At 42.6% G+C, this 16,684-nt stretch overlaps 1 protein-coding gene and 1 non-coding gene across 2 annotated transcripts; one reads left to right on the top strand and one right to left on the bottom strand.

The window, feature by feature from the left end:
- Positions 1–4,235: 4,235 nt before the first annotated feature.
- trnak-uuu (transfer RNA lysine (anticodon UUU)) lies at positions 4,236–4,308 on the top strand. The gene has a single exon. It is a non-coding gene; the product is annotated as a tRNA-Lys (tRNA).
- Positions 4,309–5,903: 1,595 nt separating this feature from the next.
- On the bottom strand, positions 5,904–16,684 carry stoml3a (stomatin (EPB72)-like 3a). Its single transcript, XM_088345876.1, has 7 exons — positions 16,472–16,684; positions 8,900–9,003; positions 8,228–8,300; positions 8,073–8,155; positions 6,877–7,080; positions 6,659–6,793; positions 5,904–6,221 (listed from the first exon to the last, which is right to left on the bottom strand). Exons 1-7 carry the CDS (start codon positions 16,548–16,550, stop codon positions 6,030–6,032), a joined length of 870 nt encoding a protein of 289 aa, XP_088202002.1. The 5' UTR covers positions 16,551–16,684; the 3' UTR covers positions 5,904–6,029.

Here is a 16,684-nt window from a genome sequence, read left to right as displayed (position 1 = left end):
TATCAACTTAATAGCAGACATTTCCTCCCAAGGCAACCCCTTTAGGAGAAAGGGAGGTTTCAATATCTTCAGCAAAGACCCCTGCCTGCCCCCACTGCTGTCATCTCCCTCCCTTGATAATATGTGATCTCTAATGACAAGCGGAAATTCAGGCGTTGGTCCTTCACTTTTATAGTATTTTAGTTTAATTAACTTTAGCTTGGACTTTCTTGTGACCAAGCATCATTCGTGTTTTATTCATTATGCTAATGTGGGACTGGTGAAGAATCATTAGGAAGAAAAGTAGACTCCTGGTTACGGCATACACTACCTCACGTTGGTTTCACATTATGATGTGAAATACAATTTTTTACCCCTTGTTACAGCATTTTCCCCACTATTTGACATCTACAGAAAAATGATTTTGTGTGACCAAAAAACATACATACTTTAAACTTTGCGATTTTCATGCGTTTGATGCGTTACGTCACTAAAAGGCCTGTCTGCTATTGGTTTGCGCCACGGCGTCATGAAGATGCTAATATACATCTTATTTAATATGGCTGAACTCCCTCTAATAATTCCTTTCTCTTTGTTCAGTTCAAAACATCATGTAAAACAAACTGAATTTATTGAGCTATTGGTGGCAAGGCTTGCAGTGATGCTAAATATAGAAGCAAGAAGATGATAACCATGGAAACAAAACTTGGGATTATAAATAAATACCAAGGCATCATTACCCTCGCTATGAAATATAACCGTAACCAATCGATGATCAGGATGATTATATTATTAGAGGAGGTGATAAACGTAAGGAAGTCAGTCATCAAGAGTGTACATTATAATTGAAGTTTTTTTAACCACTGTGTCCTCCTCCCTCTTCATCCACCTGCTACTCCACTGTGGCGGCTCAGGTTACGTCACAACAATGGAAAAAAAATCTAATTTTCCCTTTACATGTATATTTATTTATAATGGTATTTAATCATAGACAAGTACACCTTAGTGAATGCGTCAAACTCATGGCTCGCGGTCCAAATGCAGCCCGCCACATCATTTAATGTGGCCCTCAAAAAATTATGATGTGAATGTCCAAAAATAAATAGGTCAAAAGAGTTGTTTGACCGAAGACTACATTTCTCACAATGCCTATTAACTACAATATCCATGAAGTGACTGCTTAGTGCCAATACAGGGCAGTGTGTCCATGAAAATCAGGGGTGTCAAACAGGCGGCCCGTGGGCCGGATCAGGCCCGCTAAAGGGTTGAATCCGGCTGATTAGCTGATTTGCACAGGTTCCCCTGCCATACATAGATTTCAGAACCTATTTATGTTGTATCCCGAGGGAGTACTGTATAAGCTGCAGGCTGCCTAAATGTGGTCGGCGGGCTGTACATATCCTCTTATGTTGAAAACTCCTTATCTTAATGAATATGTCTCCTGACAGTTTTAAAACTGCCCACCGTGACTAACATGCATGTAAATTAGCAACCGTTTGAAATTATATGTTGGCCTCTGCTTCTTTATTGAACCACAAGACACGAGTAACAAAATTTACTGGATTTTTTGCTTGATTACTTAATTTTTGTTGGGAATCCCCGTGAATGGAAATATGGAGAAAAAAATAAAGCTCTGCGTCCAGAACACAAACGTAGCAGCTGATGCACGTGCACGTCTGCGCCATTTACGTGAACTCTCTGTGAACTCTCAACTTCCAGTTTATGAGGTCAAAAGAAAGCATCACATAAAAGTTTCAATGGCATAAGTTAATTTGCTTGAAAATGCAACTTTTATTTTGTTTATAAGTTACATAGAATCATAGAAAAAAGTAAAAGTAAATAAAAATGTTCTTATTTTGCTCAAAGTATTTTGCTAAAATGTATTAAAACTGCTACCACTAATATCTAAAAAGCAAAACTTTCTTGGGAGCTAGATTTGGGGGTTGGTTGGTTTGGAACTAGGGTTAGGGTGGAGCAAAGGTTACAGTTGGGTACTAGAGTTTGGGTTGAAATTAGGATGGAAGTTGGAGTCAGGTTTTAGGGTTGGAGTTAGAGTTCGAACAAGGGGGAGGTTGGGTCTAGGGTTAGGGTTGGAACAAGGGTTAAGAAAGTTTAGAGCTATGGTTAGGATTGCAGCTAGGGGTATGGCAGAGTTGGGTCTAGAGTTAGGGTTGGATCTAGGGTTAGGGTTAAAGCTCAGGTTAAGGTTGGAGCTAGTTTTAGGGTTGTAGAAGGGGGTAGGGTTCTGGATCTAGTGTTAGGGTTTGGAGCTAGGGTTAAGTTTGGAGCTCAGGTTTGAATTGGAGCCAGAGTAGAGTAGTGTTTGGTCTAGTGTTGTAGGTTAGGGTTAAAATGATGTTTAGGGTTGGAATTAGTGTTAGGGTCGAAGTAGGGTTACGGTTAGTGTTTGGTCTAGAGTTAGGGTCGGACGTAGGGTTAAGATTGGAGCTCAGTGTTAGGGTTGAAACAATGGTTAGGGTTGGAATTAATGTTGGGGTTGGACTAGTGTTATAGTTGGAGCGAGGGTTAGGGTTGGAACACTGGTTAGTGTTGAAACTAGATAGATAGGTACTTTATTCATCCCCGTAGGGAAATTCACACTTCCAGCAGTCTACCCTGTTGTTTATTAACAGATTAACATGATGCCCTAGGGGTGCTTGTAGCGGAGTGGATGACGTCACGCTAGTCCAAAAGTTCGACATCCCTGCGGCAGATGGAAATCTTTTCTTTGTGAAAATCCAGGGATACACCACCTCGTGTTAGCAAGTCCGCCTCCTTTCCGATTCCCCCCGGCATTCGTGTCTCTGTTTAGCGGCGTTGAAGCCGGATAGCTCCGGGTGGCTACACGTTAGCGTCCGGAATGCTAAACGTGAGCCACGTTTCCGCAAAACACAGCAACTGCGCTCCCTGCGGGCTTCGATGTAATCCACCAGCACTCGATGATCTTATTTGGTCATGAGTTCGCATTTACCATGATTACGGATGGTACCGAAGACTTATAACGCCGCTAGCCGCTTAGCTAGCTCGGCTCTTCTTCCACGATAGGCCCCTTCATCACGCCGGCACGAGAATTCTTCAGGGCAAGGAGTTGATTCCTTGAATAGATGCATTTTTGTGCGCTAAAACCCATGTCCAAAGGATAGAAGTAATCCATAGTGTAGTTGTAGTAGTAAACTACTGTTAGGTTTGGAGCTAGGGTTAGGGTAGGATCTCGTGGTAGGTTCGTAGTTAGGGTTAGCATTGGTGTTTCAAAATTGTGTCAAAGTAGCTTTAGGGTTACAGGTTGGGATAATTAAAACAATCAAGATAATACATTATAAATAGAGTGAGACCTACGAATCATTTTTGCTGACCTGACTCAGAATCCAACCCAAAACTTGTCTCAGGAAGACAAGCCCCTAATTAACTGACTAAATGAAAACATGTTGATGGGTTATGTCAAGATTCTGTGGTTTCTGAGTAGGGTTGCAACATATTTTCAGTGTTTTCAAAATTTTGTTTAGGGTTTCCATTTTTTAAACACATAATTAAGACAATAAATGTTGTAAAATGGATACAGTGAGAGTCAGACATTCAAATAATTTTAAAGCAACTCCAGTGACAACTCCACGCAAGTAACATAAAATGCATTTAATGGATAAGATGCAGGAGTTAAACTAACCTTGTATTTAGTTGTAATGGTTTAGGAACGTTAACATAAAGCTCCGGCTAATTCTGGGTTATAGATTTTAAATCTAGACTTAAGACACACTTCTATTCAGTAGATTATGATTGATGCCCACCTCATATTTTGTAATTTCTTTTTCCGACTGCATGGCTGGTGGTGATATGAGGGAGAAGGACCGTTTTGAAATAAGTCACTCGACCAGCGTTTGGACCTGCAGCATCGTTGCTGTTATGGACTATTTTACAGACTTGAGGCGTCGTTGCTGTCATGCACTTTCCGGACAAATTTCAACATGTTACCTAGTGTTCTCTTTTATTGATGTTTACTATGTTTGTGTATTGTTACCCAAATGCATGTTGGTTTAATGTAATTGTAATCCTGTGCAGTCCTTTTGAGACATTTTTGTGATTAAGGGCTATACAAATAAAGTTGACTTGACGAAGTTGTGACGTAGTCGCTCTGAAAAAAGCAAACTTTGCGAGTTGAGATTTTCTACCTTCGTAATTGTCATTGAGCGACAATAGACCAGGTTCAACAGTGCACATAAATCTATTACTCGATAACTTTTATTTCTCACTTCACCACCAGGGCCCGGATAGCTCAGTCGGTAGAGCATCAGACTTTTAATCTGAGGGTCCAGGGTTCAAGTCCCTGTTCGGGCGATCTCCCCTTTTGCTCATCTGCTTACAAAACCGTACACATTATTATTTCACGTTTATGACAATCATGTACAAACGTAATACAACGTCATATGACAAATTTCTATCATTATATACACGTATTTTTATTTTCACACATTTTATAACAAACTAAATGCCGCCACCCTAAGGTCGAATTTGACAATTGCTTGGTCTCAGCAACATCACCATCATATTAGCAAATACTTCATAAAAAGTGGTAAATTCACAGTGAAGCATAAGTTTAGGAAAAGGAATGTCCCAACAATAGGTTGTTGAATTTTTGCACTTACTGTAAAATGCAATTATGTCATTTTCTTTATTTGAAGAATTGCGAACACAATGCTCTACTACGTCGCATGCGCAACACAAAAGCAGGATAAACATCAACACGATACTAAAAACAAGAACGTACTCTTGCCGTTATATGCTCTGTCTATTGCACATGCAAAACAACAATAGCGTGAACAAAGATTAGATCGCAAAAACAAGATCACTCTTTACAGCGCATGCGCATCGCAACAGCACCCCAAAACAGCCATAAAATAACCAAAAAACAAGACAAGAAACTCTTTGTTTTACTCCTTTTGGAAGTGACGATTTGAAGAACAAAAATTCACATTGAAACATTGAGAATATATAAATCTAGGCTTCCAAAATATGGTTCAGATTTCCAAAATACGTTTCAAAGTTTTCAAAGTATTGTTTCTAAATCGATTTATGTTAACAAGAAGCGGGTTAGGGTTCCTGATTAGGGTTTCAAAAGTGGATTCAGGGTTTCGGAGTTGTGATTTAATGTTACCCAGGTTGGCCACTGAGGATATATGGAAGTAAGCTTTCAAAGTAACTTTAGGGTTTTAAAACAGGGTTCAGGTTTTTAAAATAGGGTCTAGGGTTTTCAGAGTAGATTTTAAAATGATTTACAGTGTCGAGAATGGGTTTAGGGTGTCTGATTAGGGTATAAAAATATGTTTTTTTTAAATAAATAAACCAATAGTTGAGTAAAATAGGCAGTAGGAGATCCGTAAGTTAAGTAAAACGTAGACAGAAAAAAAATCCAAACAATATTAACCACATCAAGAGGGAATTAAACTCAACAACATGAGTAAGCCACCATGGATGACAGATGTTTTCAAAATAAAATTAAGTTGTCAAACTAGGGTTTGGGTTGGAACTATGGTTAGAGTTCTATCTAGTTTTAGAATAGGAGCAAAAATTAGGGTTGGGGCCAGGTTTAGAAGTAATGTTAAGATTGAAGTTAAGGTTAGGTTTGGAGTTAGGATAAGGGGTGGCGCTGGAGTTGAAAGTAGGGTTACAATTGGAGCTGGTTTGGGATTAGAGCTTTTATTAGTGTTGGACGAAGTGTTAGGTTTGGAACTAGGCTTAGGGTTGGAGCTTGGGTTAGGGTAGGGTTTGGTCTAGTGTTAAGTTTAGTGCTGGTGATAAGGTTGGAGCCAGGTTTAAGGGTTTAGGAGTTTGGCGGCTTGATAACATTTTTCCATATTTCAATAATAATGCAAACATAATCATTGTTCACTGGATAAAAACAGTGTGGGTTACCCAGATTGAAACTTCACAAGCCTGGTCGAAAAGTATTTTACTACAAAACAACACAGAAGTATAAATAACCACATGAAAAAGGCAACAGATAAAAAAAAAGTTAATTTAAAATACATTGAAGCATGTCTTCCGGGCGAAGCAAGTTATCACTTCTTGTTTACAAGGTTGTGCAGCAAGTCGATGGGGAGGGGGAAGACGATAGTGGAGTTCCTCTCAGCGGCGATTGAGTTTAGCGTCTGCAGGTAGCGAAGTTGCAGTGCCGACGGAGACTCTGCGATGATTAGAGACGCCTCCTTCAGGGCGCGCGATGCCTTCATTTCGCCCTCCGCCGCGATGATCTGGTGAACAGTGCAACGAGGGGTCAAACTTTTGCACTAAAATAATTCTGAGAAGAGGGTAAATTTGGCCGAATCATTGCTCTGCTTAGAATTGGGTTTTTGGACACCTAATGCCCCCAAAGAAAAAGTGTCCAGGGAAAAAAATTGTATTGTGTTTTGTAATTTTGCTATGCTAATTCATATTTGTTTTTACGGAATTCATTTTGATTTTTAGAGATAGGGTTATGATTACAGTTTGGGTTGAATCTAAGGTTGGGGATGCAGCTGGGGTTGACTGTAAGGTTAAGTTTGTAACTTGGGTTAGGGTTGAAGATAGGTTTAGGGTTGCAGCTAAAGTTGGGATTATAGCTAGGGTTAGGATGGAACCAGGGTTAGGGTTGAAGCTTAGGTTTATTTTGGAGTTAGGGTTGGAGCTAGGGTAAGGTCTTCCCTTGCACCTTGGCCCGGGCTTCCCGACTGGCTTCTGCCTCGGCTGCCATGGCCCTCTGCAGCTGCTGTGGCAATTTGACGTCTTTAATCTCCACCCGTTCCACTGTGACGCCCCACGCGTGCGTGGCTCCGTCCAAGGATTCCTGAGGACCGCCGTTCATTACATTTTTAATTATGCCTTTATCAGACCATTTTAAATTTGTTATAGTCCAAAAAATGAACATACTTGCATGCTGAGCGAGATGCTCTCCCTGTCGGACAACACCTCAGTCAGGTTCTTGGTTCCCAACACGTTCCTCAGAGTGGTCTGTGCTAGCAGCCGCGTGCACGAATGTGCGTTGCTAACGTTAGCCACAGAAGAGATAGGGCACCTGATACGGAAGTACACCACGCCATCCACGCACACAGTCACTGAGTCTTTTGTCAGGATCTGAGCAGGTAATATTCACCCCAAAAAAATAAGGTTGGATTAGGTTTAGTAGAACACTATGTAAGGATTGGGGCTAGGGTTAGGGTTGGGATTAGGGTTACTGTTAGTGTTAGGCTAGGGTTAGCTCATGGGTGAGATCTAGGGCTAGTGTAAGTGACAGGATAAGGTTAGGGCGAGAGAATAAGAGTTAGCTCAAAGGTTAGTGTTAGGGCTACTGTTGGTGTTAGGCAAGGGTCAAGGCAAGAGTGAGGGTTGGTGACAAGCTGGAATTCGGTTGAGGGTTTAGGTTAGCGTTACGTTATGTCTAGTTTTGGGATTAGTTAGTCCCAGGTATGTGTTATAGCAAATGTTAGGGTTAGGTTAAGTGTCAGGCTAGGCTTCGGCTTAGTATCAGAGCTAGAATTAGAGTTAGCTCAAGGGTTAGCTTTAAGGAAAGGATCAAAGCAAGAATAAGGTTGAGTTTTGGGTTAGATTTAGGGTGAGGGTTCGGGTTTGAGTTACCATTATGGGTAGTTTTAGGATTGGAGTTTGTCTCAGACTTCTGTGGGTGAGGGTTAGTGTTACCTTTAGTGTCCAGCAAGGGTTTGGGTCAGGATGACTGTTAGACTCGGGTTAGGATTAGGGTTACTGTTGGTGTTACGTTAGGGTTAGTGTAGGAATAGTGTCAGGGAGAGAATTAGGGTTGGTGTGAGGCTCGAGTTAGGTCAACCATTGAGGTTAAGAGTAAATGTTACGCCTGGAATAGTGCGAGGGTTAGCGTTAGTGTCAGTCTTGGGTTGGGTTCAGGACGTTAGCTCGGATTAAGGTTATGATTAGTGTCATGCTATGGTTAGGACAAGGGTTGATGTCAGGCTAATATAATGTTAGGGTTGGGATTAGTGTTAGGCTAGGGTTTGTCAGGCCAGGGTAAAAGCGAGGGTTGGGACAAGGGTTATGGTAACTTTCAGGCATTCCAATGTGATCTGAAACTAGCGTTCCAATATTTTTGTCACCTCTTGAGGTGGAACGTTATACGACACGGTCCTCAGGTCCACTTTCACAAAGTTGTCCGTGCACGGGATAACAAAAAAAAGCCCTGCAAATACCAACATTTGTTACACAAACTTTAATAACTCTCAAGGGCTTGTGGCTGATTCGTGAGCCTTACCGGGTCCTTTGGCTTTTCTGTCTATTATTCGACCCAGCCTGAAAATGACCGCTCGTTCGTACTCGTTTACAATCTGCACGTGGAAAGAACGTCACCACGTTAGAGTGCATAAAAATTTATCATATATTTGTGTTCCGGCATACGTCTCAAACTTTTGCACGAATGCCAACTTATCAAGCAACAAAATACTCTTGTTTACTTTTGGCTAATGTATTATTGAAACAATTCATGTGTGTTTTTGTGACAAAGTACAGTAAAAAGCGGGATACATCGACCCCGCCCTATGAAGTTTTTCCCTAACGCTGTGGAAAAAGATGATTTTAGCCCCACGTTACGTCGTTTTCCCCACCATACGATAACAACAATTATTTTGCATGGCAAAAACCGATACAATTCAAACTTCTACTGAAAGGAGGAATTTTGATTTTGTATATCACAATTGATAAAAGATAAACTACAAATTCTTAATGTTAGGTTAACACAAAACTATTTTTGAAGTCCAGCAATGTTATGTTTGAGTGTCATACTGCCTAACGCCACTAAATGTAAGCAAAGCACAATCATAAAAAAAAACAAAAAACATTTTCTCTTATTAGTAGCTGATAACAAATATTTTGATACAAAACAAACGTTACTGATGGTATAAATGATGCATACGAAATGAGAGTGTACCTTGATACACATAAATAATGTGACTGGAAAAGTGAGCCCGATAAAGAGGATTGAAATGACCACCAGAATCCAGCCGATGCGTCCCAGTCGGGCTGAGGTTTTATCTGCCAAGAAGCAAGGAAAATGCTTTAACAACTGTCGCTCATGGATAGAATAATTACCTAATATTAACTCAAACCAACTCCAACAGAACAAAAAATAAAAGTCAGATGACACAATAATCCTTCCCTCATGTGGTCAGATTATCAGCAAGAGTGCCATAATGACAAGTCCATGAAATATAAAGCCAGAGCGTTAACCCACTTTCACTGTACAAAAACGTAAGAGGACAATGCTGGATATGTTGGAAAACCAACTCTGAACAAAACATAGAAGTTAAACAATACTGGAATGCTATATATGGTACAGATGATGTGGATCGTGCATTTGACATATTTTTGGAAATATTCACCAACAAGGATAACAAAAACTGTCCAATGAGACAAACTAATATGAAGAATAAATCTGTAAAGCATCCATGGATAACTAAGGGATTATATAATGCTTGTAAGAAAAAAACACCTTATATAGAAAATGTATTAAACTAAGAACCGAGGAAGCTGTATCCTGATATAAAACATATAAAAACAAATTGACAGGAATAATAAGAGCGAGCAAGAAATTATACTATAGCAATTTACTACATAATAACAAAAATAATATTAAAGGTATTTTGGATATATTGAATAGTATAATAAAAGGAAAGAATGTAAGTAGTACTATTTCATTGATATGAACAGTGAAAATTATAATTTAAATCATGTTGTGGAGAATTTCAATTGTTCTTTTTGTAAATGTTGGACCAGAGCTAGCTGCAAATATCCCAGAGTGCAGTAGTAAGCAATTTGAGTCACTGATAAAAATTAACTCCAAGACCATGTTTTTATCCGGGGTTACGGAATCAGAGATCTTAGACGTGGTAAACAACTGTAAAAACAAAACAGTTTATGTATTGTTTCGACATCGTTACGGTACTAGTTAAGCAAATTATAAATAGCAATGTGAAACCATTGACATACATATGTAACTTTTCATTTCTAACAGGCAAATTTTCAAATCAAATGAAAATAGCAAAAGTTATACCAACACTTACAAAAATTGAAACAAACACATTTTTACAAACTATAGACCGGTATCTCTGCCTCCGCGGTTCTCTAAAATATTAGAGAAACTTTACAATAATAAACTACAACAATTTAGAGATAAACATAAATTGATTAATGAAAGTCAATAAGATTTTAGAGCAAACAGATCAGCAACAATGGCTATTATTGACGCAGTAGAAGAAATCACCCATAGCATAGAAAAAAAGAGGTATGCAGTTGGGGTATTTATTGACTTAAAAAAGCATTTTGTACCATTAATCATACATACTATTAAAAAAACTGGATGGATGGATACAAATAAATAATCTTTGAATTTAAATAAAACCAAAGTAATATTATTTGGTAATCGCAAGGCCATTCAAGATTTAGAAGTAAAAATGGATGGTGCTGCAATAGACACTGTATCAGAAATTAAGTTTTTAGGGGTCATAATAGACAATAAATTAAGCTGGAAAACACACATCAGACACATACAAACTAAGGTATCTAAAAGCATTTCAATAATGAATAATGAAATGACCTGCATTTATATAGCGCTTTTCAAGTCAATGACTTCCCAAAGCGCTTTACAGTGTGCTTCACATTTCCCAATAGCGGCCTTGTATTGCAGCCATGTAAGACGCTAATCTGCTTATTGGGGGTATTAGGGGTTCAGTGTCTTACCAAAGGACACTTCAACATGTAACACGGACAAGCCGAGATTCGAACTGGGATCCCTTGATCCCAAGACGAGCGTTCTACCTCCTGAGCAACTGCCGCCCCGAATGAATAAAGCCAAATTCCTCTTAAACTATAATGTATTTATTATATTGTTCTCTAGTTCTCCCATACTTAAGATATTGTGCAGAAGTCTGGGGCAATAATTACAAAAGTTCACTACAGCCCCTTTTTATCCTCCAAAAAACGTGCAAAAAGAACCATACACGAGTAGGATATCAGGATCATACTAATATTTTATTCCTGCAGTCCAAATTATTAAAATTGGATGATTTAGTAAAATTTTTCACTTCACAACTGCTATTTAAGGTCCACAAAAACACAGTGCCAGAAAAAATTCAAAAATGATTCATTCGGAAAGAGGGAAATTATAACTTAAGGGGCTGTAGTAGGTGAGTGGCCAGACAAAACGCAGATCAGAAGACCCCTAATGATGAGAAAAAACTTTGGTCCTCGATTTCCCTCGCCCGGACGCGGGTTACCGGGGCCCCCTTCTGGAGCCAGGCCTGGAGGTGGGGTCCGCTGGCGAGCGCCTGGTGGCCGGACCCTTACCCACGGGGGCCGGCCGGGCACAGCCCGAAGGGACGACGTGGGACCCTCTTCCCATGGGCTCACCACCTGTAGGAGGGGCCAAAGGGGTCGGGTGCGCAGAGAGCTGGGTAGCAGCCAAGGGAGGGGTCCTTGGCGCGACGATCCCCGGCTACAGAAACTGGCTTTTGGGACATGGAATGGTACCCCTCTGGCAGGGAAGGAGCCCGAGTTGGTGCGTGAGGTTGAGAAATTACGACTAGATATAGTCGGACTCACCTCTACGCACGGCTTGGGCTCTGGTACCAGTCCTCTCGAGAGGGGTTGGACTCTCTTCCACTCTGGAGTTGCCCGTGGTGAGAGGCGCAGAGCCGGTGTGGGCATATTAATTGCTCCACGGCTCGGCGCCTGTACGTTGGGGTTCACCCCGGTAGACGAGAGGGTAGCCTCCCTCCGCCTTCGGGTGGGGGGACGGGTCCTGACTGTTGTTTGTGCTTATGCACCAAATAGCAGTTCGGAGTACCCACCCTTCTTGGAGTCCTTAGAGGGTGTGCTTGAGAGCGCGCCCCCTGGGGACTCCCTCGTACTCCTGGGAGACTTCAACGCTCACGTGGGCAATAACAGTGAGACCTGGAGGGGCGTGATTGGGAAGAACGGCCCCCCTGACCTGAACCCGAGTGGTGTTTCGTTATTGGACTTCTGTGCTCGTCATGGTCTGTCCATAATGAACACCATGTTCAGACATAAGGGTGTCCATATGTGCACTTGGCATCAGGACACCCTAGGCCGTAGTTCGATGATCGACTTTGTCATCGTTTCGTCGGACCTGCGGCCGCATGTTCTGGACACTCGGGTGAAGAGAGGGGCGGAGCTGTCAACTGATCACCACCTGGTGGTGAGTTGGCTTCGATGGTGGGGGAAGATGCCGGCCCGACCCGGCAGACCCAAGTGTGTTGTGAGGGTCTGTTGGGAACGGCTGGCAGAATCTCCTGTCAGAAGAAGTTTCAATTCGCACCTCCGGCAGAACTTCGCCCATGTCCCGAGGGAGGCGGGGGACATTGAGTCCGAGTGGACCATGTTCCGCGCCTCCATTGTCGAGGCGGCTGATCGGAGCTGTGGCCGTAAGATAGTCGGTGCCTGCCGCGGCGGCAACCCTCAGACCCGTTGGTGGTCACCGGCGGTGAGGGATGCCGTCAAGCTGAAGAAGGAGTCTTATCGGGCCTTCCTGGCCTGTGGGACTCTGGAAGCAGCTGGCAGGTATCGGCTGGCCAAGCGGAATGCGGCTTTGGCGGTTGCCGAGGCAAAAACTCGGGCATGGGAGGAGTTTGGCGAGGCCATGGAAGCCGACTTCCGAACGGCTTCGAGGAAATTCTGGTCCACCATCCGACGTCTTAGGGGGGGGGGAAGCGGTGTGCCATCGACACTGTGTATAGTGCCGATGGGGCGCTGCTGACCTCGACCCGGGACGTTGTGAATCGGTGGGCGGAGTACTTCGAAGACCTCCTCAATCCTACCGGCACGTCTTCCTCTGGGGAAGCAGAGCCTGAGGACTCTGGGATGGGCTCTCGTATCACTGGGGTTGAAGTCACCGAGGTTGTCAAAAAACTCCTCGGTGGCAGGGCCCCGGGGGTCGATGAGATCCGCCCGGACTTCATTAAGGCTCTGGATGTTGTGGGCGTGTCATGGTTGACGCGCCTCTGCAACATCGCGTGGACATCGGGGACAGTGCCTCTGGACTGGCAGACTGGGGTGGTGGTTCCCGTTTTTAAGAAGGGGGACCGGAGAGTGTGTTCCAACTACAGGGGAATCACACTTCTCAGCCTCCCTGGTAAGGTCTATTCAGGGGTACTGGAGAGGAGGGTCCGCCAGGAAGTCGAATCTCGGATTCAGGAAGAACAGTGTGGTTTTCGTCCTGGCCGTGGAACACTGGACCAGCTCTATACACTCTTGAGGGTCCTTGAGGGTGCATGGGAGTTTGCCTGTCCGGTCTACATGTGTTTTGTGGACTTGGAGAAGGCATTCGACCGTGTTCCTCGGGAGGCCCTGTGGGGGGTGCTTCGGGAGTATGGGGTACCGCACAGTCTTATCCGGGCTGTGCGGTCCCTGTATGCCCGGTGCCAGAGTCTGGTCCGCATTGCCGGCAGTAAGTCGGATTCGTTCCCGGTGAGGGTTGGGCTCCGCCAGGGCTGCCCTTTGTCACCGATTCTGTTCATAACTTTTATGGACAGAATTTCTAGGCGCAGCCTTGGCGGGGATGGAGTCCGGTTTGGGGGCCTCAGCATTGCGTCACTGCTTTTTGCAGATGACGTGGTGCTGTTGGCTTCCTCAAGCCGTGATCTTCAGCTCTCGCTGGAGCGATTCGCAGCCGAGTGTGAAGCGGCCGGGATGGGGATCAGCACCTCCAAGTCCGAGGCCATGGTTCTCAGTCGGAAAAGGGTGGTATGCTCCCTCAGGGTCGGGGAGGAGGTCTTGCCCCAAGTGGAGGAGTTCAAGTATCTTGGGGTCTTGTTCACGAGTGAGGGTAGGATGGAACGGGAGATCGACAGACGGGTCGGTGCAGCGTCTGCCGTCATTCGGACCCTGTACCGGTCTGTCGTGGTGAAGAGGGAGCTGAGCCGAAAGGAAAAGCTCTCGATCTACCGGTCGATCTACGTTCCTACCCTCACCTATGGTCATGAACTTTGGGTCATGACCGAAAGAACTCGATCCCGGATACAAGTGGCCGAAATAAATTTCCTGCGCAAGGTGGCTGGGTTCTCCCTTAGAGATAAGGTGAGAAGCTCAGTCATCCGGGAGGGACTCGGTGTAGAGCCACTGCTCCTCCGCGTTGAGAGGAGCCAGTTGAGGTGGCTCGGGCATCTAATAAGGATGCCTCCTGGACGCCTCCCTCGGGAGGTGTTCCGGGCATGTCCCACCGGCAGGAGGCCCCGGGGGCGGCCCAGGACACGTTGGAGAGACTATGTCTTTCGGCTGGCTTGGGAACGCCTTGGGGTCCCGTCGGATGAGCTGGTGGAGGTGGCTGGGGATAGGGACGTCTGGGCTTCCCTTTTAACGCTGCTGCCCCTGCGACCCGACCTCGTATAAGCGGAAGACAATGGATGGATGGATGGATGGGCTGTAGTACATTCCAAAACCCAAAGGTGAGAACTACCAGGAAAAGTATGTGTGTGTCTGTGTGTGGAGTCAAACTTTGGAACAATTTACAAGACGAGATCAAACAATGTCCAACTATTCACGTGTTCAAATTTAAATACAAAAAAAAACCATTTTGTTATTGTTGCTATTGTTATATCATAACTTATTATTAATAATATTGCTATTGTTGTTATGATCATTGGTGTCGCAGTGATGTTTGGTGACTAGTGGCATTATGACGTTGAGGGATGGGAACAACGATGATTAGTGTATATAATATGTGACTATTTTTATTATTATAATTATTGATATCAGACCTTTGTAATGTGTGTATTCTTGAGATTGTGTTGTATTTAGACACAAAAGAGCTATATATATATATATATATATATATATATATATATATATATATATATATATATATATATGTGTATAAATAATGTAATTAACAGGGAAGATGAAGGGGTAGGGAAAATAAGCATCTGCTTCTTACTACGCCTTTTCGAACATGTTATGTAACATTATTTTGTTGTTTCATTGTTTTTGTCCGGTTTTTATTTTAATGTTCGAAATAAAGTTGTCATTTATTCATTCAAGACGACACAGAAAATGTTGAGCCACAATTGGCTTTACTGAACAAAACATTAAATAAAGACAAAGCAGAATATGTTGGGGCTCTAACTTGCTCTATCTGAACAAAACATGAAAGAGGGACAACGCAGCACATTATGTAACACTGACTAACTCTTCTTAGACAAAACATGAAAGAAAACACTCGGGACATTTAAATGCACCAAGTAACTTTAACTCAACAAACCACGGAAGAAAGACAACTCCAACAGTACAAAACAAGAAAATAAGACAACACAGACTATGTTGGGACACCAACTAGCTCTAACCAAACAAATGTGAAAGAAGATGACCCTAAAAATCGAAATGCACAAAAAAACATGAAAGAAATACAATCCTGCATAGGTTGGAACACCAACTAACTGAAAAAAACGACAAAAGAAGGACCAACTAAATTGACTAACTGAACAAAAACACTTAGAGAAAAGGAATTTTGGATATGTTGGAACACTCACTGACTAACTGAACAAAACATGAATGTAAGACAACTTGGAATATGTTAGGACACCAACTAGCTCTAACTAAACAAAACCTAAAATAAAGTCGACATGAAAGTAACTCAGAATATGTTGAAACACCAACCAACTCCAAATAAATGAAACGTGAAAGAAAAACAAAGAGGAAAGACGATCCTGGATAAATTGTAACACTAACTCATTAAATGATCCAGGATTGTCTTTTCATTGTTTTTTATTTAGTTAGGGCGATCATTTACTTTGTGTTTGGTTTGAGCGTGATGTTGTGCCAACATATCTTGAGTTGTCTTACTTTTGTCTTTGTTTAGAGTTTGTGTTCTACCATTTTCTTAGTTTTCTCTTTTCTTGTTTTTTTTCATGTACCTAGTCTTCCAAAACATTCACGAGTAACCTTTCTTTCACGTTTTTGTATGTTTGGGTCACCTCCACTTTCATGTTTTGTTTATTTAGAGTTATTCAGTGTCCCAACTCATACGGAGTTGTCTTTCTTACATGTTTTTGTTCAATTAGAGTTAGTTAGTGTCCCAACATATCCAGGATCGTCTTTCCTTGCATGTTTCTGTTCACTTAGAATCGTTCCTTTCAAGTTTTGTTTTGTTAGATGTCGTTGGTGTCCTACCATATCTTGAATTGTCTTACTTGCATGCTTGTTTAAGTTAGAGTTATTGGTAGAACTGATCCAGGATCATTCTCAGTCAGTTCATGCTTTATTCAGTTCAAGTTACAGTCTAAACACAACAAACATGAAAGATAGACAACACAGCACAGTATACCCAGCAGTTCATAGAACACGTACAGGAAATTCTTTAACGACAAGACCACTGAAAGCGTCAACATAGAAAACAGGGCAGTACATAAAGTACACAACACAACACTTGCGCTGTTAGTCAACTATGGCGTCCCCTTTTAAGACTCCCAAAAGACTAAAAAAACATAATCACCTTCAATAACATCCGTGTTATTGATGTGAGGTTTGCCTTTTGTTCCCATGACGACCGTGCTCGACTTGGTGGATATCATCAGCAGAGCTGGTGGACAATTTGAGAGGGGGCGGGGCTTAAAGCAGAAACTGAGAGGGTGGGCCTTAAATAGGCAAGAGAGGGGGCGGGGCTTAAAGCACCAAGGTGCACTGCGTCACGGGTGACCGTGGGCGT

The sequence above is a fragment of the Urocampus carinirostris genome, chromosome 10, assembly GCF_059441175.1.
Source record: "Urocampus carinirostris isolate Australia breed hairy pipefish chromosome 10, RoL_Ucar_1.0, whole genome shotgun sequence".
In the NCBI taxonomy this organism is placed as follows: Eukaryota; Metazoa; Chordata; class Actinopteri; order Syngnathiformes; family Syngnathidae; genus Urocampus; species Urocampus carinirostris.
Note: the sequence above shows the minus strand (reverse complement) of the source record. Positions and strands in the feature narration are given on the sequence as shown.